This window comes from Ascaphus truei, chromosome 5 (assembly GCF_040206685.1).
Source record: "Ascaphus truei isolate aAscTru1 chromosome 5, aAscTru1.hap1, whole genome shotgun sequence".
In the NCBI taxonomy this organism is placed as follows: Eukaryota; Metazoa; Chordata; class Amphibia; order Anura; family Ascaphidae; genus Ascaphus; species Ascaphus truei.
In genome coordinates, this window is record NC_134487.1 from 94148100 (window position 1) to 94174442 (window position 26343).

Below are 26343 nucleotides of genomic sequence, written 5' to 3' on the forward strand. Positions count from 1 at the left end.
CAACTCCATTACTCCATGTACTGTATATCTAGAAATCTGGATAAAAGTATTTTGACGTGTCGATACAAGAAATGTACTCTCATTCAGTATTTCTCTCAATCATTGACCGAAAAGATCCCTCCTCCTTTTCACTGTAACTTCTAAAAGAAAAAAAGAAAGAACAGTGGAGGTACCCTATTCATATGTACAATGTGTATGTACTGAACTGTAGTGAAAAGGGTTATGTATTATTCATAGTGGTAGACCAACATTTTGAAGTGGGAACAGTGCCTACTTGGACAATGTATTACACTTAGGGCCTCATGCAGTAAGCAGTGATATGCCACTTATCGCCAATTTATCACCAAAAAAACCTACAGTGATTCAGTAAACCCCGATAAGTCAGCGATAAGAGCAAAAATAAACGTTTTTTTTGTTTGCTGAGAAAAAAAATCGCCAAACGCGCGGCGATAAGCCACTTATCGCCAGTTTCTCAAACTTGCTCAATTCTAGTAGCCCCAATCAGCTTATTGCCGCTCTAGAGTTGAGATTTCCTCTCCAAATCGCCTCGCCAGATAAGTTGGCAAGAAGGTGGTGAGAAGCTGCCGAGAAGTGGGGAGATGGCATTAAGAAAAAAAATGAATTTTTCCTGCATCGGATTGATCCCGGGAGACTCCAGAGCTCATATCCATTAATATCACCACGGGAGACCCCTAGCGTGAATACTATGCAATAAAATGCATTTACATGCAACTTCATTACCTTAGCGGCTAACCGCTGAGGCAATGAATGGGTTAACAACCAGTGCCATGCTTATTGTGGGAAGCGGGCATGGGTGAAGGTGGTATTTGGCCCTTGGTGGGTGTTTAGGCCTTGCAGGGGGTTGCAGGTTTTTCTAAATCCCTTCATTACCTTAGCCGTTAATACTGCTAAGTTAATGAAGGGGTTAACCCCTGTCGCTACCCAACCGGTGGGCCTAAACACCCATCCTTGGGGCTACTACCCCCTTCATCACCCCCGCAACCCACAGTAAACAAAAATACACACAACAGCCCTACTACCCACCTCCTTGGCCACCAATAATCATTACAATATGTAATAAACACCCATACACAACCCTCTGCCCCTACATAAAACCATAATTTATTTTTTTTATACACAGGTTTAATACCACAGGTCGGCGGTGTCCCCAGGTGGTCCCCACGGGTGTCTGGGGGCTCTCGGTGGTCCCTGTGGGTCCCCACTGGCCTGCGGTACCATTCGTGTTGTAAAAAAAAATAAAGATGGTCTCCATTATAAATACACCTCCCCCCAAACACATACAGTACAGTAACACTAACTATTATCCAGATATGGATAATAGATCACTTGCCCATAATTAAACATTACAATAGCCAGCCAGCATAAATAAAGTAAATATAACTGTTCGACTTACCCCTGCCATTATGAAGGGCATCCTCGTCGGCATACTGTAGATCCATGTCCTCCATTGCCAGAAAGAATACATAAAAATACAATCTAATGGCCCCTATCCCTTTAATCAACTTAGCGGTTAATAAGTGCTATAGTAATTAAGGCGTTAACACCCCACCCTCCCCCGGTACCTACCTGGGAGGCCTAATCACCCATCCTGGAATCAATATACCCACCCTGTACCCATTGATTAGCATAGTAGTACATCATACCATACAATATAGGCATTATAAGCTACTATAGCAGTCAAAGGTCACCCTAATACAAAAGTATGAATGTCCAAAATACACAATAATCAAACATATAAAACAAGTACCTAAACCTCCAAAACCAAAAATTAAAAGCACTAGCCAACCAATTAATTACCTAAATAAAACCACTAGCCAATCAATTAAAGAAATAAAACCACTAGGCATTCAATAAAATCATTAAAACCACTAGGCAATCAATTACATAAATCATAACACTAGTCAAACAATACATTTAATACATAAAAGCAGTAAGCAATACAGCAATTAATTAATACAACTACTAGGCAACACAAATGAAAACCAGTAGCCAACAAAATACATAATTTAATAAAAATGCTAACCAATCTGTCCCCAAAATAATACACAAGCCATTATAATTCAAAGCAATGTAATGTAAACAATAAACAGAAATAGAGAATATAACAGTCAATAGAAGAAATGCATTTGGCCAAAAATGCATTGGCTACCACTGTATTCATCTGTTTCCTAAACAGGCACAGATTAATACATTAGCAGTCAATGGATAATGAAAAAAATAAAAAACAAAAAATTCAATAAAAAACCTGTAAAAATTAAAGTACATACATTCAATATTTATCTTACCTTTAGAAGCGTTGGCCCTCCGAATCCTGGGGAATCAGCAATCTCTCGTAACGTCATGAAACTCAATCCAACATCATCCACCATCATCCACCGTGAAGATCAGGAACGGTTAACCAAATTCTTCTTTCCTTAATCTTCTATCATCTTCTTCTTTCTTCATGTGTCATTATTTCTTCTTTTTTTCTTTATCTTCTGTCTTCTTCTGTTAATCCAATCACCTCATGTTAAATCCACGATGTTGACCCGTCAGCTTCTTGAGCTAAAAAGACACGTCACGCCTTAAATATGGCCTGTGACGTCACATTTGGGCAGCAAATGGTTCACACGCCATCTGATTGGCTGTGAAAACCATGTGCCCGTTTTTTTGTGATGCCATGTAAAGGGACTGAAACCAGCCAATCAGAATGGCTGTGCTTCCATTCCCTTTAACATGACGTCACAAAATCCAACATAGCTGCCGTCACATGGTCTACTACAATCAATCAGATTGGGGATATAGTTCTCGCAATGTTATGTTAAAAATAATGGACAAATTATCTATTTTCCATATCAAGATAATAGTTAGTTTGCACATTACTGTACTTTATGTGTTTCGGGGGGTGGGGAGGTGTATTTATTAAAATGAAGGCCATCTTTATTTTTTTTGCAACATGAATGGTACCGCAGGCTAGAGGGGGCCCACGGACACCACCCGAGGACCCCCGCTGGCCTATGTTATCAATCGTGTGTTCAAATAAATAAATAATGGTTTTATGTGGGGGCACGGGGGGAAATTGTGTATTGGTGCTTGCTACATATGTAAATTGTATTACTAGTGTAGGCAGGGGGTCTCCGGAGCAGAACCGCATTGTTTTCAGTTCCGGGGACCCCCGGTTTCCCGAGATACAGGCCCCATTATAGGGTGCCGGTATCTCCTATGCATGTAAAGTCCCGCTTCACGTAATGAAGACATTTCAAAGCATAGGAGATACCGACACCCAATAACTGGGCCGGTTTTCGGGATGCAGGGGGTCCTTGGACCTGAAAACAATGTGGTTCTTCTCCGGAGACCATTCTTCTATTTCCATTGTACCTCTATATGTATTGGAGACCTAGCCTGTCTAGATTAACCTGTGACACTCCGGATAGGAAAATAATTACAACACAAGCTATGCAAAATTGTAAGTACATGAATTCAAATGTATGAACTTTAAAGGTTAATTAACCTGTATTGATACATTGCTATCTTCTCTTATTTTTATTTTGGACTAAAATAAATATACGTGAGACAAGGCGCCGGAGGACATCATTTCTTCTTTGCTCACATTTGGAGGGACGTGGAACTCTCTCATGGACTCTGGCTGATGAAACGAAGTATATCTATATTGGACTCATTACCTTCTTCTGTTAGCAGTAGTAAGTTTGTTATCATTGTATATTTGGAATTAATTCATTTATATTAGGTCAGTGTTTAGCGCTAATTTTCTTCTTCTTTTGTTCTGTTCCAGAGACCCTCCACTAATCTACACAGTAATAAAATTTAAATTGATTTTTATTTATTTCAGACGAGATTTGCGCAGAGAGAGGCGGCTCTCTCTCTGCAGCAGAATCAACTCGCCGGGTGAGCCCTTTTCAGAGGGCTAATCATCTCGTCGCCGGCTACTCGCCATGTTTGTATATGTTGCTATCACAGGTATTCGGGGCTTTCTGCATACCGGGATAGATCCGGACTTTTCTGCATGAGGCCCTTAGTTGCATACATTCTACCATCAGAGGGATTGATTGATCTACTGCACTAGAATAGAGTTTTGTACTGCTCATGCATTTTGAGAGATGTCTTGTAATGAGACATGAAAATGAGAAATGTGTTTGTAGGCAAGTTTAACTTAGTTTGTGGGAAATAGAAACAGGGAGCTGGAACAAGAGGATAAGCAGTTATTTCCTAGGTATATGCAGATGCAAACAATAAACTAAGAAGCAAAGAGAAACAAAAGGAAAGTGATCAGTGCTCTGTCAGGCACAAAAGAGTGCAAAGGGCTATAAAATATATATATATATATATATGCTTTATTAGGCCATGGTTAAAGGCAGGGCCCAGGACTAGAGTTATGACCGGGCCATCCCTTGTGTCGGTGATCTTACAAGCCCCCCCCATTTCACACCTCGTGAGACCCCTCTATCCCCCCCTCTTACCATTTATTTCTCTCCCCTCTGTCTCACTCCCTCTCTTCCTCACTCCCCCCTTTCACCTCTCACTCTCCCCTCCATCAATTAACCCATTATCACTCAATCCCTCCTCCCCACCTCTCATGTATTTCTCTCCCCTGCATCTCACTCTTACTCTCTCTTTCCTCACTCACTCCCTCAACCCCTCTCTTACACCCCACTATCTTCTCTCACTTCCCCCCTCCACCAATTACTCCACCGCTCAATCATTCCCTCCCCCCTCACATAATCACCTCCACAAAATACATACTAAAAAATATTCCCCCAAATATAAAAAACTTCCCACCCCAACATAAAAAATATTCCCACGCCCCAAATACATACAAACCCCCCCACATCCAGAATACATTAAAAAAACATACTAGCCCCAATACATAAAACCCCCCACTGCACAAATACATTCCAAACTCCCCACCCCCAAATATATGTACAAAAAACACCCCCCAAATACATATTTAAAAAAACCACTCCCCAAATACAAACGTAAAAAAAACACTCCCCTGAATACATATAAAGAAAACTCTCACCCCCAAAATATGTATATAAAAACAAATCCCCCTCCTCCTAAATAAATATAAAAACCAACCCCCATCCCCAATTACATATTAAAAAAAAACACACTCAAATATATATATATATATATATATATATATATATATATATATATATGCAAATATAGCTGTATGCTCATCTGCATGTCTTAGGCAGGTCTGCAACCCCACCTTTCCCCATTATCACCCAGCATACAGCACTTCCACTGCAGCAAGGGATTCTGGGAAATGACATGCAAATGAGCACACAGTGTCACTTTTTGCCTCAATAACCATTTTTAACATGGTTCCCTATAGGCTTAAGCTTGCTGCATGGTCACAGCTTTGAGCACAGCCAGGGTTAAGGTGCATACCCAGAAAACCACCCACAGACAGCTGTTTTGACCTTGATGGGTCTCATCAGTGTGGGGTTGATTTTACTGGGAATGCAAGAGAGGCTTATGGGATAGGCTAAACCATAATACTGAGTTAAGTTATGGTGAGTAAAAAAAGTGACAAAAAACCTCCACAGGAAAGCAAATATGCAAATATAGCTGTATGCTCATCTGCATGTCTTAGGCAGGTCTGCAACCCCACCTTTCCCCATTATCACCCAGCATACAGCACTTCCACTGCAGCAAGGGATTCTGGGAAATGACATGCAAATGAGCACACAGTGTCACTTTTAGCCTCAATAACCATTTTTAACATGGTTCCCTATAGGCTTAAGCTTGCTGCATGGTCACAGCTTTGAGCCCAGACAGGGTTAAGGTGCATACCCAGAAAACCACCCACAGACAGCTGTTTCGACCTTGATGGGTCTCATCAGTGTGGGGTTGATTTTACTGGGAATGCAAGAGAGGCTTATGGGATAGGCTAAACCATAATACTGAGTTAAGTTATGGTGAGTAAAAAAAGTGACAAAAACCCTCCACAGGAAAGCAAATATGCAAATATAGCTGTATGCTCATCTGCATGTCTTAGGCAGGTCTGCAACCCCACCTTTCCCCATTATCACCCAGCATACAGCACTTCCACTGCAGCAAGGGATTCTGGGAAATGACATGCAAATGAGCACACAGTGTCACTTTTTGCCTCAATAACCATTTTTAACATGGTTCCCTATAGGCTTAAGCTTGCTGCATGGTCACAGCTTTGAGCACAGCCAGGGTTAAGGTGCATACACAGAAAACCACCCACAGACAGCTGTTTCGACCTTGATGGGTCTCATCAGTGTGGGGTTAATTTTACTGGGAATGCAAGAGAGGCTTATGGGATAGGCTAAACCATAATACTGAGTTAAGTTACACTGGCGACACAGTTTATTGCACTGCAGCCATATCTGCAAGCCGGGAGATTTCCCGGCTTGCTAGTGGCCGCCCCTCGGCGTGCCGCGCGTCACCGACGCGCGGTCACGCGTCATCGGGAGCCCGAGCCCTGGTGTCCCGCGATGTGGGGGACGGCGGCAGGGGGTTCCGGGGGACCCGGCGAACCCGGCAGCGGGAGGGAGAGCGCCCCGATCGGAGGGCGCTCTTCCGCTGCCCGTCACCCTCCGGCACGCGCCAGGCTACTGCTGCGGCCGAGAACGGGCAAATGCTCGAATAAACTCGGCCGCAGCAGTATGGTGAGTAAAAAAAGTGACAAAAACCCTCCACAGGAAAGCAAATATAGCTGTATGCTCATCTGCATCAACCCCACACTGATGAGACCCATCAAGGTCGAAACAGCTGTCTGTGGGTGGTTTTCTGGGTATGCACCTTAACCCTGGCTGTGCTCAAAGCTGTGACCATGCAGCAAGCTTAAGCCTATAGGGAACCATGTTAAAAATGGTTATTGAGGCAAAAAGTGACACTGTGTGCTCATTTGCATGTCATTTCCCAGAATCCCTTGCTGCAGTGGAAGTGCTGTATGCTGGGTGATAATGGGGAAAGGTGGGGTTGCAGACCTGCCTAAGACATGCAGATGAGCATACAGCTATATTTGCATATTTGCTTTCCTGTGGAGGGTTTTTGTCACTTTTTTTACTCACCATAACTTAACTCAGTATTATGGTTTTTATATATATATATATATATATATATAAACCATAATACTGAGTTAAGTTATGGTGAGTAAAAAAAAATATATATATATATATAGGCCCCCCTTGACTGAAACGCGTCAAGTGTCCACTCTAGGCAGCTATTCATTATTTTGTTGGCGTGACTCTTGGTGCTTATCCTGTGGACTGTATGACTTATTTCCACACATCCTGGAGTTTAACTCCGTGGGACTGACTCCATCATCACTATATGGCAGCTGAGTATCATTTTCTCTGCTACTGTATCTGGAGTCATTATCTCCTATGGAACCTTTACTCTAGGTTGTTTCATATGTGCAAACAGAACTGGCTTTTTGTGATTCTACAGCCATGTGTCTTACTTGCTTTTGAGCAGCCACCACAGGCATTGTATGCATCTTTTTGGGATTTTGATATTTTGTATTGCTGTTCAGGGTTTGAGTCTTTGTTTCATTTTGTCTCCCCTGTGCCTCCCCCTTGGTTTAAGTTATTATTTTTCTTATGTACATCATTTTTGTATATAGGTTTATTTATGCATACCTTTCTTTATGCCCTTAGCTTAGTTATCTACCTTTTTAGCTTAGGTCTTTACCAGGGTTTTTTTTTTAAATATTCAGCTTTCTTTGTGTCGCTTTATATAGTTATCAGGCTTATTGTTCAGACACTTTTTGCTTTTGATTTATTTTTCAGCATTATTGATTTTTGTAAATTTTAGTCAGTCACAGTCTTTTTGTATTTTTTGCTGCCCTTAGTGTGTATATGTTTTTAAATGTTAGTGTTCTTTTTGCTCGCTATTAAAATCTATTCATTTTCAATTATTCTGACTTTAGTTTCCTGGTCTTTTGGTATTATGTTATCAGTTATTTTGTGGTATATTTAGAGTGCTGCTTTCGGGGATTGTCTTAGTCTTTTGTGTGTTCAATATATATATATATAGCAAGATTATATGGTGCACAAATTAGCAGCAGACCAAAAGCAGAGATGTATGTGTATAAGCTGCCACACTGTTTTGGTTATACACAGTAACTGAATATAGATACAGTACAAAAGATATAAACAACAGACGCAATAACAGAAGAGGGTAGTATATGCCAGAAAATCTAGCTATAAATGACATATACAAATTTAAGGATCCGTCGAGGAAATAATGGTCTAAAGATCTGCAGATCATATAAATAAAAAAAGGCTAAAATAGATTATCTGATATATAATCAGATATTAGAGCTTAAGGTTAGATCAAAAAGCCTCCACTCTACGCATTTCATCTTATAAAGAGACTTCCTCAGGGGTCAGTCATGAGGAAGTCTCTTTATGAGATGAAACACGTAGGGTAGAGGCTTTTTGAGCGAACCTTATGCTCCAATATCTGATAATCGGACTGCCTAACTTACAGATGCAGCGGCCGTTATTCGAACAAATCACAGAGCCGTTTTCGTCTGCGCTGCTGTACTTCACGTGGCATTAACGTGGCCAATTTCCCCAGGCAGCGGTTGCTTTGTTTGAATTTCATGGATTGTGTGCAATTAAATGCAATGAAATTAATTAATTGTAATGTGTAAAGAACTGTGCTACTGTGTCAATTTCAGGTTTTTAAAAACCAGAATACTAAAATGCCATTTTATGCACTAACCTGCACTCGCGTATAAGGCGGTACGATGGGGTACGATGGGAAGAAATCCCGCACCATGACATGGGTATTCCGAGGTATACAACGAATGTATTTGAATAACGGCTGCTGCATCTGTAGCTGTGCAGCATATGCATACACAGCAGAGACTGTAAGATTGGTTGCAGCCATCCTATCAGCTGATGGATTTACCCAGTTTCTCCTGACATCATCTTTGCGGGATGTAGAGGGAGAGACATGCGAGAGCTGGAGTTCTGTTAACCGACTCAGCGTTCTGGTGGTGATCATCATGGAGGCCAGGCTGTTACGGGCATACTACCTCAGCTGTTCTAGGATTATTATCCTGAAATGCCTGAATTATCTGCTACATTGCAAGTAGCTGCCCACTTTGCAATGTACACGCTAATCTCTCTCTCCCCTCTCTCCCCTCTCTCTCGCCTCTCTCTCCCTACCCCCGCCTCTCTCTCTCCATTCTCTCTCCTCCCCTTCCCCCTCACCCCCCGTGCCGTGCTTCTAATGCTGGCGCAGTCAGTTAGGGAGGCCCACAGCCATGGAGATCCTGGGGCCGCCGGCATCAAGGCCCCCCGCATCCACTGGGTCTGGGACACCTGTCCCTTCTCTCCCCCCATCAGCGGAACCAATTAAAGGAACCTCCTATGATCCAGGGGGCCAGGGGATGCAGGACTAGGTACAATATGACATTCTCACAGGACATATCCAGCATACTCTGTCTTTCTACATTCAACTAAATGACTAAGGCCACTGTGAAGCCACTTCCCTGTGCTGGTTGACATATCAGCTCCATTGAAATTAATGGGAGTAATTGTTTTTGGCTAGCACAGGGAAGCAATATTCCATAAGACAATTTTCATGTCAGAAGACACTTTATGGCCCATTAAAGTGCATGGGCTTTAAGGTATCTTCCAGCACTGGAATAGGCACTCTAAATGAATACATTACTTACAGATATACTGTAGTAGCACTACCCAGCAGCAAATAAATATATATTTTAAATGCACATATGACTAGCGGCAAAAATATAGCTGTTCAATAATACAAATTTGGCAATTAATGGTGTTTTAAAAGGTATAAGTGTTAAAAACATGATGTGTGATATATTTAAATGTTCTTTTGTTTAAGTGTATTATAAGGAGTCTAAATGGGTGTATGGTACAGGCATACCCCGCATTAACGTACGCAATGGGACCTGGAGCATGTATGTAAAGCGAAAATGTACTTAAAGTGAAGCACTACCTTTTTCCCACTTATCGATGCATGCACTGTACTGCAATCGTCATATACATGCATAACTGATGTAAATAACGCATGTGTAACAGGCTCTATAGTCTCCCCGCTTGCGCACAGCTTCGGTACAGGTAGGGAGACGGTATTGCTGTTAAGGACGTGCTGACAGGCGCATGCGCGAGCTGACGTTTGCCTATTGGGCGATATGTACTTACTCGCGAGTGTACTTAAAGTGAGTGTCCTTAAACCGGGGTATGCCTGTACTGTAGAGTAGCGGGGGTGAGTAGGAGTGACTGACAATTTTGTGTGCAGGAATCCAGTAACAAGGTTTAGTAACCAGACTAATGAATGAATATTGCACCTTATTCATAATTCCACACAGGAAATACCGTATGACAGTATAAAGGACATATTGTAATGTTTGAATAATTTAAAATAGATACAGTATCATGTTTTGTTTTTAAGGCAATATCAACTAGTATTAACATATTAAAAACACTAATCATTAGTTCATTTTCATGCGACTGCACCTTTAAGAGTGATTTTATATGTCCTGAACTCTAGAATTACACTATTTGCATGGTTTCTCTCCACTATCATCTTTTAATGTTAATACACATATAATTGTTTTGGAAAAAGAATTGTAGCCCAACCAACCACCCTATAGTTTTACAAAACTGTTTTTTTTTTCCAAATTATTACAATGAAATAAATATGCCTTAAAGTGCCTATCTCTAGTTATCCATTATACACCTTAAACAAATATATGGTAGCCACATATATGCTGATTCTTGTCATAGTGCCTCAGTATACTTACTCTAAATTAGCACTATAAGTGGAACTAGCCTTTAGTTTAAACTTTGATTAAATTGAATTCTGTTGCTTCCAATACTGTTAGTGTGCACCTGATCAGACTTTTTTTTAAATAAACTGTACAGTACCTGTCATTCCTAACAATGTATTATCCTCAATGCTTATAAATAGTAATTGAAAAATGTTTAAGCTTGAGATCAAATGTATTAGAAAATGCATATATTCAAGATTTACCATGTTCCTTTGCATTTACTCTATATTCTTATTTTATTTTAGATATGTTTAATTTGCACAAATGAAAATCTTACATATAACTGACTAGAATCTCTTCATGATTTTTCCTGCATGTTCACATGACTGCCGATGGGGAAAATAGCAAGTACTGCTGTCCCAGGCCCAGTGAGTGAAGAGGCCTCGGCCCCACTTTCTGTGACCCAAATGTTCAGGGCAAGATCTGGAGTTCCTTTCCTCCGTGGGCTTCTAGCTGTCCAGAAGGCAAGCCACACCAAGGCTGCAGAGGTCATCAATTCCCCCCCCCCCCCCCCGCCATGTCTATCTTCCTGGTTCATATCTCTTCCCCCCCCTCGACAGGCCCCATATCTCCTTCTCCCCCAGCATCCTTGCCCATATCTCCTCCTCCGCCTCCCTTCCCCATGCCCAAAACTTTGCCCCTCCACTAAGCCCATACCTTCTTTCCCATCCCCATGTTCATACCTACATTCCCCCCTCTGCTGAATGATATCTTCCTCCCTAACCCTTCCCAGACCCCACCTTCACCAGGAACATATCTTCTACCCTTAACTCACCCCCCACACATTCTCCACTCCCTCCCCCAGGCCCATACCTACAGGTACGCCAATGAGTATTCTAACACTTGCCTTAAACTTGCCTTGGAAAATCTGGGTTTATCACTAAGAAGACCCAGGTACAGGCTGGGTACATGCTGCAACATTTCACACATTTCTGCAGAGACTAATAGCCCATCGGATTAACACAGCAGGGCTTCCTGGCAGTCCCATTCAGTTTGAATGGGACTGCCAGGAACCCCCGCTGTTAATCCGATGGGCCATTTGTCTGTCTGCAGAAATGTGTGAAATGTTGCAGCATGTACCAGCATATACCCAGCATGTACCTGGGTCTTTTTGGTGATTGCCCCTGATTTGTTTTAGAATAATCGTCAGCACTACAGTATCATGCCACCATAGGGCCATATCTTCCCCCCTCTCCTTAAGTCCATGCTTTCTCCCCCCCCCTGCAAGCCAATACCTTCTCCCCCCCCCCTCCTCAGGCCCAATTGCTTCTCTCCTTCTGCCATACCTTTTGCTCTCCAGGCATATACCTCGCTCTTCCCCCTCCCCATGTTCATACATTTCTCGCCCCTCCTCACGCCCATAGCTTCTCTCCCTCTGCAAAGCCTATGTGTTCTCCCTAAGAGGCTTTGGCACCATCTGCGCTGACACTGAATCCACAATGTCCATGTTGTTCCCTGGCAGTCCTTTACTCACTTTCGCCCCCACTGAGGCTGCAGGGCCCATCCTGGTCACTGACCCTTTCTATAAAGAGGCAGGACTTCCTCCAGGATGTTGCCAGTACACTGTTTCTGTTTATTCCTGTCTTGCTCCCGTGTTCCTACCTTGTTTCCAGTCTGTGACCCCAACCTTGCACCTCTGCTGCCTGCCTCAACTATTGCCTGTGACCCCAATATTGCTCCTTTTCTGCCTGCCTCGACCCCAACTTATAACCTCGACTATTCTATTTCTTGATTCAAGATTGTGGGTCAGATTCACAAAGATGTGATAAGTGGTTTAAAGGGTGACAAATGCCTTTATAGCGCTACAATGGCTTTTTATCATCCATAAACAATCAGTGAAAAGAAAGTCGTCCGATAAGCCAAAAAATGGCAAACTCGACGTTTTTTGTCAGTAACTGTTATTCACAAAGCAGTGATACGTTTATCATAGCCTTAAGTTTATAAGGTTCTTTGCTTTTAAATATTTATGCTATTTCTTTTGTATTTTGAATTTGAATTATGGAATTTTTTGTTGTGTTTTCAATTGTTTATTTCTGTTTTGTTGGTGTTTCCTTTTTAATCTTGGTTTATTTTTGGTCTTTTGATTTTTAATAATGGTGTTTATTTGGTAGTTACTTTATTGATTGATGGTAATTTTGTTTTGTGTACTTGCTTATTGTTGTTTATTTGGTGATTGTTTTGATTTAATTGGATGTTGTTGGTGTTTTTTATTTTTTAGGTTGACCATTGACTGCCATAGTGTTAAATCATGCCCATATTATATGGCCATAATGTACCACTTTGCCAATCAATTGGTGTATTGGCATTTGAAATTGTTTTATTTTTCTATGTAGTGTGTTTTATTTTGGGCCTGTTTTTTGCTTCCACGTTTATTGCTATAGTGTTAAAACATTCCCATATTATATGGACATGCTTTAAAACTGTGCCAATCAACGGTTAGCGGGGGTGGTGTCCCCAGGTAGGGTAGTTAGGCCTCCTGCGTGTGTTGCAGGGGAGGGTGGGTTAACTTCCTTATGACTATAGCGGTTACTAACCACTACAGTGATTAAGGGGTTAGAGGCCATTAGATTGTATTTTTTATTGTATTGTTGATGCCCATGGAGGACAAGAACGATGATGAGGATGAGGGCGGCCTTCATAATGGCAGGGTTAAGTGCAAGTTTTATTTACTTTATGCTGCTTATTTATGTCTTATTTTAAATGGGCAAATGCACTATTATCAATATCTGGATAATAGTAATTGTACCCATTACTGTACAGTATGTATTGGGGGTAGGGTGTATTTATTTGAATATATAACATATCATTTTTTTTAAAGCACAGGATTGGTACCGCAACCCTCTGGATACCCATGGGGATCACAGACACCAACAGGGAGCACCTGAGGGCCCCAGAAACCTGCAGGGAAAACCCTAGGGCCCTCGGACACTCACGGGGACCACTAGAGACCTGTTTCTCAGGAATCAGGGGTCCCCGGACTTCAAATCAACAAGGTTCTGCTCCGGAGCCCCCCTGCTACAATACACTAGTAATAAAACCCAAACAAAAAATTGAACTAATTTGTTACTGTAGCGGCTATCTGCTATGGTAATGAAGCTGCTTTAATGTAATTTTTATTAATAGTGTGTGTGTGTGTCAGTCAGTGTGTGTGTGTGTGTGTGCGTCAGTCAGTGTGTGCGTGCGTCAGAGTGTGTGTGCGTGCGTCAGAGTGTGCGTGTGTATGTCAGAGTGTGCATGCATGTGCTAGTGTGCGTGTGTGTGTGTTAGTGTGCATGTGTCAGTGTACGTGCGTGTGCGAGCATGTGTCAGTGTGCGTGCGTGTGTCAGTGTGCGTACGTGTGTCAGTGTGCACGCATGTGTCACTGTGTGTCAGTGTGTGCATCAGTCAGTGTGTGTCTGTATGTGCGTCAGCCAGTGTGTGTGTGTGTGTGTGTGTGTGTGTGTGTGTGTGTGTGTGTGTGTGCGTCAGTCAGTGTGTGTGTGTGTGTATGTGTGTCAGTCAATGTGTGTGTGATGTGTATGTCTCTCTGTCTGTGTCCTGCCCCCTCTCTCCTGACTCCCCCCAGCACCCTTGCCCCCCCCCCAGCACCCTTGCCCCCACCAGCACCGTTGTCCCCCCCAGCACCCTTGTCCTCCCCCAGCACCCTTGTCCTCCCCCAGCACCCTTGTCCTCCCCCCAGCACCCTTGTCCACTTGTCCTGCCCCCCAGAACCCTTATCCTGCCCCCCTGCCCCCAGCACCCTTGTCCTGCCCTCCTGCCCCCAGCTCCCTTGTCCTGCCCCCAGCACCCTTGTCCTGCCCCCAGCACCCTTGTCCTGCCCCCCAGCACCCTTGTCCTGCCCCCCAGCACCCTTGTCCTGCCCCCCAGCACCCTTGTCCTGCCCACCAGCACCCTTGTCCTGCCCCCAGCACCCTTGTCCTGCCCCCCAGCACCCTTGTCCTGCTCCCAGCCCCTTTCAGCAGTTCCCCCTGCGACATGGTGGTGGGGGGGGGGGGGGCTCAGGGTACCCTAGGTCTCTCTATGTTTCTTGGCCTGTCTCCACCACCCCCACCCCCACCCCCGTGCTGTGCTGTCCTATCAACGTTCAATCGGGTGGATCGGGGAGGGATGGGGACAGCTGAATCTCCACTTCCTCTTCAGCCTCCGACGCTGCTACGAGGGGCGGGCAACTCTGCGCATGCGCTGCCTCGCATCAACGGCCGATTGTGCGCATGCTCGCACAGATAGCTTCCTGGCCTGAGGGACCCGGCAGTCATATCTGCGCATGCGCCTCAACCTGAGGGACCCGGCGGTCAAATCTGCGCATGCGCCTCAACCTGAGGGACCCGGCGGTCAAATCTGCGCATGCACCTCAACCTGAGGGACCCGGCGGTCAAATCTGTGCATGCGCCTCAACCTGAGGGACCCGGCGGTCAAATCTGCGCATGCTCCTCAACCTCCCATGTCTATGCGGATGTGTGGGGGGAATGACGGCCGTTAGGAGCGGCGCCAGCGGCTATTGCCGCCGCATATGTTAGTGAGGGGGGAGCGGCAGCAATTAGGAGCGGCACCGGCGGCTATCGCCGCCGCCGCCGCATGTGAGAGCAGGCGTGTGGGGAAGTGAGGGGGGGGGAGCCGTGACGTCACTTCGGTTTCATATTTTGTCTCTCATCTCTCCAGTTTTGTCCCATCACAAGTAGGTGCCACTAAAGAAGTTTCACTTCAAAAAAAGGAGGTGGGCACATGATACAGCGTCCAATCAGATTTGAGCTGTACCATCTAACCTGAAAATGTGATGTTAAGGTGAAAAAAAGTGTTTATATCTCTGGCGCCCAACACATATAATTATATGCAAATATAAAGGATATATACAACCAGGACTGGCAGGTAGTACGAATCAAATGATGTGCTCCAATCGGTGAAGAAATCGTTAGATGAAATAAAAACAAACAGACTACATAACGTAATACTGTGAGGTAAAACAGAATCACGGCGAATCTACCACTGCCGTTCTTTACTCCCAAGCTGATCACGCACTTGCTGTCTGGCTTCGCGAGAAGAGGGGGGCTCTCCGCCCAAAAGTATCCGCTGATGATTAGGATGCCACCCGTGCCGAACTGAGGAGAGAGATCCTGGAGCTGTTATGCCACAGATGAGAGGGGATACTCTAACATATCCACTGCCTGCTACCACTTTCCGTCTGGTAAGTGGGCTTTTCAGCCTCAGGAAAGCAGTTGTCAGTGGGACTTGTCTTATAGGATTTTTACCTGTCTTAACAGTGTTATTCATTTGTGTTGTTTTATTAAATGTTCATTTTATCAGTTCACCTGTTGTTCACCTCAGCATCTTTACTCCATAAAGTTTTGTCCATCATTGTACATCTTAGTTTGTTTTGTTCTGTTTTACCTCACAGTATTACGCAATGTATTCTGTTTGTTTTTATTTCATGTAACGATTTCTTCACCGATTGGAGCACATCATTGGATTCATACTACCTTCCAGTCCTGGTTGTATATATCCTTTATATTTGCATATAATTATATGTGTTGGGCACCAGAGATATAAACACTTTTTTTCACCCACTTGTTCCTCTGACCTGGGGGTCAGAGTAATATCACAGGCAGCCGCCTGTATTCTTGCACACCAAGAATATTAGGCTATTCACATACAGTAGCACTCACCTTTAGTAATTAACATTTATAACTCATAGATTTAGCGCTACCTCCCTCTGATTTTCCAGGCCCTATATAATGCCTGGATGCTTCATTTAACAGGAAGAAGCCGACGAGAGAACATCCTGCTCTGGATTTACCATTGGGTTTTTGATTGACAGATGAAGATAGAAGATTAAAGAAAAGATAAAAATAATGACAGGAGAAGAAAGAAGACGGTGATAGAAGATAAAAGAAAGAAGAATTTTGTTACCTTTTCCGGATCTTCAAGGTGGATGGCGTTGGATTGACTTTGATGACGTTGCGGTACGAGAGCTTGCAGAATCACCGGGATTTGGAGGGCCAACACTTTTAAAGGTTAGAAAAATATTGAATGTTTATAATTTTATTTTTTACAGGTTTTTGTATTGTATTTCTATCTTTTGATGTTTTTTTATTACCCATTGACTGATAATGTATTAATCTGTGCCCGTTTAGGATACAGATAAATACAGTGACAAACAATGCATTTTTTGGCAAATGCTTGATTTCTATTGATTGTTATTTTTTTTTTTTTTCTGTTTATTGTTTGGATTAAATTGTTTTGAATTTGGATGTCTTGTTGTTAGAACGTTTTAGGATTGGTTAGCATTTTTAATTATTTATTTGTTTTGTTGACTACTGGTTTTAATTAATTGTTTTGTTGGCTAGTGTTTTAAATTAATTATTTTTTTTTGTTGGCTAGGGTTGTAAATTAATTAATTGTTTTGTTGGCTAGTGTTGTAAATTAATTAATTATTTTTTGGCTTGTGGTTTTATTTGTTTAGTAGTTTGCTTGGATAGTTGTTTAATTAATTGTATTGTTTTGGAATAACAAAATGATAATAATGTAGCTACAGCTCAACCCCGTTATAACACGATCCGTTACAACGCGAATCCGCTTATAACGCGATGCAAGGGTGGCTCCCAATTTTCGTACTTATGAATACTTTACAACACGATTATTGGTATCTTAAATACTTTATTGTACAATGCATACAATTGCACATTATTTCCGCTTTTAACGCGATGTGATTCTTGGAACCCAAGAACAGCGTTATAAGGGGGTTGAGCTGTATTTTGCTGATAGATAATTATTTGTGATGTGTACTATCAGGCTATTTACTTCTTTTATTGTTGGGGTGTTTAGGTGCTTCTATATTTATCTGATTATTGTGTGTTTTTGGCCTTAATTATTTTTATTAGGTTGACTATTGAGTGATATAGTGGCTTATCATGCCCATATTACATGGGTATGACATACCACTTTGCCAATTAATGGGTACAGGGTGGGTATAGTTGGTCTGGGTTGGTGCTTAGGCCTCCTGGGTGGTTAGCATGGGAGACGGGTCAACCCCTTAATTACTATAGCGGTTATTAACCGGTAAGGTAATTATGGGGTCAGGGTCCATTAGATTGTATGCTTTATTGTATTCTTTCTGGCAACGGAGGATGTGGACCGGCAATATGCTGACGAGGACAATATTCTTGATGGCAGGGGTAAGTTGAACGTTTTATTTACTTTAGTTATGCTTGTTGGCTAATGTTTGATTTTATAATGGACAAATGAGCTATTATCCATATCTGGATAATAGTTATTTTGCCCATTACTGTACTGTATGTGTTGGGGGGGGGGTGTATTTATTGCAATGTATCCCATAGTTTTTTTTGCAACAGGATTGGTACCACAGGCCAGTGGGGACCCGAGGGGACCAGCCGAGGAACCCCAGACACCCGCAGGGACCACCTGAGGACCCACGGACACCTGAAGAGACCACAAGGGGGACCACCCGAGGGCCCCCAGACACCCGTGGTGCCAACCCGAGGGCCCCCAGACACCTGTGGGGACCACCTGGGGGCCCAAAGTCACCTGTGGGGACCACCTGAATGCTCACGGAAACTCAGAGGGACAACCCTGGGACCCCCCGCCTCTGGTAGCAATCCTGTGTATAAAAAAATAAAAAATGTTTTTATGTGGGGGCACAGGGTGTGGGGTGGGTTGTGAATTGGTGGTTACTACATATTGTAATGTTTATTGGGGGCAGAGGGGGTGAGTGAAGGGCCAAGTACCCACTTCACTCACCTCATCTGCCCCCAATAAAGCTGTAGCTGTTCCTTAACCCCTCCATTGCCTTAGCGGTTAGCCGCTAAGGTTATTAAGTTGCCTGTAAATGCATTTTTATTGCATGGGATTCATCCTGGGGGTCTCCTGTGCTAATATTAATGTGTATAAGCTCCGGTGACTCCCAGCATCAATCTGATGCAGGAAAAATTCAGTTTTTTTTCTAAGTCCCCTTTCGTTGTTTATTGGCAGCTTCTCACCACCTTCCTGCCAACTTTTCCTGGCTGGAGGATTTTGAGAGGAAATCTCTATTCTACAGTAGAGCGACGAATATCCTTGATAAGCTAATCGGGGCAACTAGAATTGCACGAGTTTGAAAACCTGCCGATAAGTGGCTTCTCGCTGCTCGTTTGGCAATTTTTTTTTTCTCGTAAAAAAATTGCCGTATAGGGTTTTATCAGTGACTTATCAGGGCTTATTGAATAGCAGTAGGCTTTTTGGTGAAAAGGCCTCAATAAGAGGCTTATCAGCGCTTAGTGCATAGGCCCCATAGTCGGACGCAAATGCACTGATTTTATCACTGCTTTGTGAATCATCCCCTGTCTCTCAATTCAGGTCAGTGATACTATATATATATCTTATTTCAGCCTTGCAGGTTGCTTCCAGTTTAGAGATGACATCATTACATTATGCTCTTGCCAGACATGGACCCCTCTGAGGTTGGGAACACCGTTTCCGCCCAAGGGAACCTCTTAGCAAATGATGAGAAACCGCTTTCAGATCAAGCCTAGCAACAGGCCCTAATATCCTCTTCTTTGAACACCATTGTTTCTAGATTGGAAACCATCCATTCTGCACCAACTCCTGCAACTCCACCCCTTCAGGAACCTTATATACCTCATATACCTAGCCTGCTACATTATAGAGGAGATCCTGCTGCCTACAGTGGATTCTTAAACCAGTGCTCAATTCAGTTTGAGCTCCAGCTGTCCATGTTTGCATCTAAGCAGACAAAGATGGCGTACATTATTTCCCTGCTCTCCGACAAGGTTCTGGCGTGAGCCTCTCCATTATAAAAAAAAAATGATGTTACCCTGGTAAATGACTTGACCACCTTCATCCAGGCCTTTAAGAGGGCCTTTCTTGCCCCAGGACAGGTATACTGTGCCTCCACTTTGCTGCTCCAGAACCATCAGGGTACACGCACCATGGGTCAATATGCTAAAGAATTCTGGACCAGGCTGCCGAGGCAGGTTGGAATAACCTGACTCTAAGGGCTGTGTTATGACAGGGACTATCCAAGCATCTGAAAGATGAGATGACTTGTCAAGATGTCCCAACGATTTGGAGGATCTCATCGTTCTATGTGTATGGATGGATCTGCTTATTAGAGAACATTAAATGGAGTGAGAATGATCGCACAGAACTCCCACATTCCTTGCCACGCCCCACTTCCTGCTACCCCATGGAGTACCACCAGCTGAAGAGCCCATGCAGTTAGCTGGTATTAGGTTGTCCAAAGAGGAAAAGCATAGTTGATGTATCTGTAATCCCTGTCTGTTCTGTGGGGGAAGGAGACACATTTTTCCAGAAGTGCCCTGCTTGGTCAGAAAATGCCAGTGTCTAGAGATTGTGAAGAGTCCTCTCTAGGCATTTCTGCTATTCCTCCTCCAAGATCCCATCAACAGCTCCCATCAACAGCTTCTGCTTCCTGACAACATATCCTAAGGAATTTCTTCCATGCATACAGAGGCCTTTGTGGACTCTGACACTGCTAGCAACTTAATTGATGAAGCTAAGAAGTCCAGAGCAACATCCAATATGACAAAAATACACAGTGAGATACCTACTGTATATACAGTATCTCTTGAAAAAGGGTCATTTAGTTAACTCTTTGGCCAAAGCGTATCAGCCTGCAAGCCACTTTCAAGGCATGACCATAATATCGCAGGTCCTAATACTAACTGGAGTGTAAGTTGGTCAAGGTAGCAAGGTCTGGGTTGGAGAGGTATGGATTTTTGAAGGTACTATTAGCCAGGGTCCGGGTTGAGAGAGGAGAATAGTCATTGTACAGGTGCCGAGGTCGGGGTTGGAGAGGGGCGGATTGTTGTAGATAGCCTGGGGTCAGGAGTTGCGGAGAGTGGAGTCCAATACAAAGCCGGGTTAGGAACAGAGAGCTAGGAACAGAAGAACAAGACAGGACTGCAAATGCTAGGAAGCAATGAACACAAAGGAACATAGGTTATGGTCAGCCAATGTGCCAGTGGCACAGCTGAGCATATAAAGGAAAAGGCGACCAATGAGGCAGGAGGAGGTGTGGGGGTACTCCAGTAAGCATGGGTGGTCCCCGAAAAAGAGGTGTCCCTACCAGTGGAGGAAGTGGGAGCTTTGGTAGTGGGCAGAGGTGAGTGGGGGTGCGCAGAGGGTGATGTAACTCCCTGATCTTTACAGGGATCTCTCTCCAAGTTCCTCGCCACATATTGGAGATTCACCATGCTTCTGACAGTTCTGGTCCAGGCACCATAGTCCCTATATGGACTACACCATTGTCTTTGATATGAGATAGGCAGAAGTACTACCCCAACACAGACCGCATGAATCTCTTTCCAAGATATGTGCCTCACCATGGACATACCTATCTGCTCTCTGAGCCTTAAACCCCAGCTATGCATGAGTTTATCTAAGAGAATCTTCAAAGGGGCTTTATCCACAAATTCAGTTCTCCTGCTGGAGCTGGATTCTTTTTTGTTGAGAAGAAATATGGCTCCCTATCACCATGTATTGATTATCTGACCAAACTCCCCATAAAAAAAACTGATACCCACTTCCTCTGTTTTCTGAACTCTAATTAACTAAATTGGATCTATGAGGGGAACCAATCTCATCCACACTCGGGAAGGTGATGAGTGGATGACTACCTTCAATACATGAAGCCCTTTGGCTTATGCAATGCTTTTGTGGTACAGTATTTCAAGACTTTTTCGTGACCTTCTTGACCTTTGTCATAGTATACCTAGATGATATACTTATATTATCCATTTCCATGGTCGAACACCGTGCACAGGTGAGGCAAGTGCCATAAAGGCTTCGAGACAACCACTTTTATATCAAGTTAGAAAAGTGCCAATTTGAACAAGAGAAAATTTCCTTTCTGGGCTATATCTCCTCCAATGGCCTGTAAATTGACCCAATTAAGGTGGCAGCAGTTCTTGACTGGCCTTTACCTACAGTATAGACCTCAAGCCCATACAATGCTTCTTGGGGTTCGCTAACTACTACAGGTGCTTTATCCTAAATGTTTCCTGTGTGGTATCTCCTATCACGATGCTGACCAAAAAAAAAGCAGTTCCCTCCAAATGGACTCCTGATGGCCTTGCAGCCTTCCAGATACTCAAAACAGTTTTTTTGTCTGCACCTATCCATATTCTTCCTAATCCTGCCAGGTCTTTTGTGTATAAGGTTGACAAAAAGCAGTTTTATTTCAATGTGAAGACTTTCAAGAAAAATAATACCCTTCTTTTCTAGGAAATTTTCAGCTGTGAAGAGAAACTATGACATTGGTAAGCGAAAGCTTCAATCAAGATGGCACTCAAAGAATGGCACCATCTTTTGGAAGGAACTAGTTCACCGATCACAATTTTCACCGACCACAAAACCCTGGAATACATAAAAGGAGCTAAGATACTTGGGACATGCCAGACGGGCTCTGTTATTCACTCAGTTAAATTTTTAAATCTCCTTTCGTCCAGGCTCGAAGAATATTAAGGCTGATGACCTGTCCAGACAATTCTCTAGTGAAAAGACCATTGAGACAGATAAAGGTGCCATCGTTCCCCCTGCCTGCGTAATTTCATCAGATTCATCTCCCTGTTAAAGAGGATTCTTGTAGCACAGTCAGAAGTCTCTGCTCAAGAACCTCTTTCAAGACTATATGTACCTCAGCACCTCCGCAAAGAAATTCTTTGCTGGGGACATCAATCCAAGTTCCTGAGCCATCCCAAAGTGAAGAAAATGTCTGAATATTTATCACATATGTACTGGTGGCCAGAGATTCTTAATGATGTCAAAGAGTTTGTGGTGGCCTATGTCACTTGTGCTCAAACCAAGTTACCGTGAGCTCTTCTCTGCTACTTACTCCTACTACTGCCAATCCCTGACCGTCTTTAGAACCATTTGGCAATGGACTTTATTGTCGAACTGCCGCCCTCTCAATGCATGATGACTATTCTAGTAGAGGTTGATCACTTTAGTAATAACACTAATGTAATTCCCCTGAAACAATTACCCTCAGTTTGCCATCCATAGTTTAATGGTCTAACGGAAAGGACAAACCAGTAGTTGGAAAGGTTCCTTCATTGCTTTGTATCAAAACAGCAGGATAATTGGGTGGAGCTGCTACCTTTGGCTGATTTTGCACAAAACACCTTAAAACACAACTCTTCTCAAGAATCTAACATAATAGAATAAAGAAGCGCTCAAAAAGTGGTTGTGTCAAAACTGAATAAGCTAAATAACAAGTGAAAGGGTGCTGCTTGAAGAAAGAACTGTTCCCAGTTCTTGGATTGCAACACAAAAAGGCCTGGACGTCCACGGAAGATAACAGTGGTGGATGATCGTAGTATCTTTTCCATGGTAAAGAAAAACCCCGTCACATCATCCAGCCAAGTGAAGAACACTCTCCAGGAGGTAGGCATCATTATTCAAGTCTACCATAAAGAGAAGACTTCACTAGAGCAAATACAGAGGGTTCCCCACAAGGTGCAAACCATTTGTAAGCCTCATGAATAGAATGGCCAGATTAGACTTTGCCAAACAATATCTAAAAAAAGCCAGCCCAATTCTGGAACAGCATTCTTTGGACAGATAAAACTAAGATCAACCTGTATCAGAATGATGGGGGGAAAAGGTATGGAAAAGGCTTGGAATGGCTCATGATCCGAAGCATACCACATCATCTGTAAAATTATGTAAAATGTATGGCTTACAATGGCACCAGGTCACTAGTGTTTATTGATGATGTGACAGAAGACAGAAGCAGCCGGATGAATTCTGAAGTGTATAGGGATATATTGTCTGCTCAGATTCAGCAAAGTTGATTGGACGGCACTTCACTTTACAGATGAGCAATGACCCAAAACATACTGCGAAAGCAACCCAGGAGTTTAAGGCAAAGAAGTGGAATATTCTGCAATAGCCAAGTCAATCACCTGATCTCAACCCGATCGAGCATGCAATTCACTTGCTGAAGACAAAACTTAATGCAGAAAGACCCACGAACAAACAACAACTGAAGACAGCTGCAGTAAAGACTTGGCAAAGCATCACGAAGGAGGATACCCAGCATTTGGTGATGTCCATGGGTTCCAGACTTCAAGCAGTCATTGCCTGCAAAGGATTCTCGACAAAGTATTAAAAATGAACATTTTATTTATGATTGTGTTAATTTGTCCAATTACATTTGAGCCACTGAAATAAGGGGACTGTGTATGAAAATGATTGCAATTCCTAAATGTTTCATATGATATTTTTGTTCAACCCCTTGAATTAAAGCTGAATGTCTGCACTTCTATTGCATCTCGGTTGTTTAATTTCAAATCCATTGTGGTGGCGTACAGAGCCAAAATTATGAAAATTGTGTCAGTGTCCAATTATTTCCGGACCTAACTGTAAACACATAGATGGACCAAATATGAATATAAAATTTAAAAAATACAAATATTCATAATAATATGAGTTATTCAATTAATTTCATATATCTGTTTATGAGATTTACTGGCATGTTTGTGTGTGCCCTAATTACATTGTATCAGTGTTTTAATATGACTTCAATGAAGTTTCCTAATTAAGATCACCATGGGATATCTGTATATACCAGATTCCTATTCTATTTGGCTAACATTTGCATAATTGTAAAATGGAGCCACATACAGTATAATTTTCTTTAAGGAAAATCACATAGTGTGATTAAGGATATATATTCTAGTTTTTAATGGGCAGATGTTTGATCAGTGACTTAATAATTACATACAAGATAATTATACGATTTTAGATCAAAATTGGTCCTGTCAGGACTGAATTTTGTATATTTATATATGCAGATATGTTTTACATATAGGTAATTTTAGTTTTTTTCATATAACTTAATGCAATATTATAACTTGTTTATGCCTTAATATCTTTCAAACAAAGTTATTTGTTTATCCCTTAGGTTTTAACACTGTGTATGAAAGTGACAACGGTCACTTTATTATATACCCGTCAGGGTTGATATTTACATATTTATATACAAATGAATAATTGGATACTGAAATCAATCCATCAAAAGAAACAATTTCCTGTGGAAGATTCAATGAAATTATTAATCTTCTTGCTCAAAGTAATCCACTTTATTGCATTTGGTTCACATTTGCAGTATATGAAAATGAGCAGAGTGCAGTATCACTAGGTATGTTAATCAATAAAAGGGGTGAACATAAATCACTCATTCACACCATGTGGGTGGCGGGTTCTAAATGTATAAATCCACTCAGATTCTAGTCTGAGTAGGCTCCTTTCGGGGTCACCACCACGCATGGTGCCCATAAACTGCAGACACTTACTGTCCTCTTCACGAAAGTTATTCACATGTCTCGCCACTGATGTTTCTGATGCATTCCTTACAGAATTTACATGTTCCAATATTCCTTCTACGCAGCTGACTTGTCATTTTTCCGACAAGTCAGCTATGTAGAAGGAATATTGGAACATGTAAATTCTGTAAGGAATGCAGCAGAAACATCAGTGGTGAGACATGTGAATAACATGTGATTACTGTTACGCATCCCACAGATGCACGTAGAAAAATATACCACATGAATGGTTTTGCAGTTAATAAATATCTATGGTACGTTGCACTGTTCTCTCATAATTTAGAAATGTTTTTGAAGGGCCAGATACCTTTGAAATATGCTCAAAGAAGTTATTTGCCTATCCCACTAGCATATTTCCCAGGTAACTCAGTGGTGTCAATTTTTTGTGCACAGATCACTCTCCATGTGTTGTATAAAGACTTGTTTGTGGGGATATATATAGCATTTAGAACTCTAAATAGAACGCAAAGCGTTTTGAGCTGAGAACAGCATTTAAACCTGCGTTAGTGAATTTTGAAGACACCGGTTAGCAGTTAATGATAAGTTAATGCCTTGTTAAGTCAATAACGGAGCTCTATGGAGCTGGACCTGAGTAGATAAAGCAGTGATCAGTCTTACAGTATGTACACCAAAATTACATGACTAATGTATAAAGAATCCAAAAATAATATAGCTTTGCAAGAAAATAAGTTACAGTACACTAAGTTCCATTGTGAGTAAAACTAAGGTCATCACTTCATAGTAGAAAAAAGTTTATCCTTTACACTGAATATATTGTAGTCCTCTGTTCGGTCCAGCAATTTATCTAGTGGATAAAGAGCTCGGCTTGCTGCATGCCAGGGAAGAAAATCCTTCTCTTCGGAAAGGTATCTTACAATCTCCAGGGGAATATTTTGAGTCAAATATCCAGCTCTGCAAAATTAAAGAAGTGAATGTTAAGTATGATTTGCAGTTCAGCAATATGTTGTGTTATTTATCAAATTCTACAACTTGCAAAATAGCTACAAAAACGAATGCTGTCAAACAATATCAAATATAATAACCCTTCTGAAAGAAATTACATGTTTCCCCTTAAGAATCTAATACAGCAAGAATACTTCAATAAATAGAACAGGGCACTATCACAATTAATTGCAGAACTCCTTAAGTTGGTGGAAAAACTATAT

At 42.3% G+C, this 26343-nt stretch overlaps 1 protein-coding gene across 1 annotated transcript in view; it reads right to left on the reverse strand.

Moving 5' to 3' along the window:
• The window catches only part of TRHDE (thyrotropin releasing hormone degrading enzyme), a 930657-nt gene that overhangs the window by 136735 nt on the left and 767579 nt on the right, over positions 1–26343 (reverse strand). The window contains exon 13 of the mRNA XM_075600229.1: positions 25942–26089. Within this exon, the coding sequence (XP_075456344.1) occupies positions 25942–26089 (148 nt within the window). The remainder of the gene's footprint in view (positions 1–25941; positions 26090–26343) is intronic.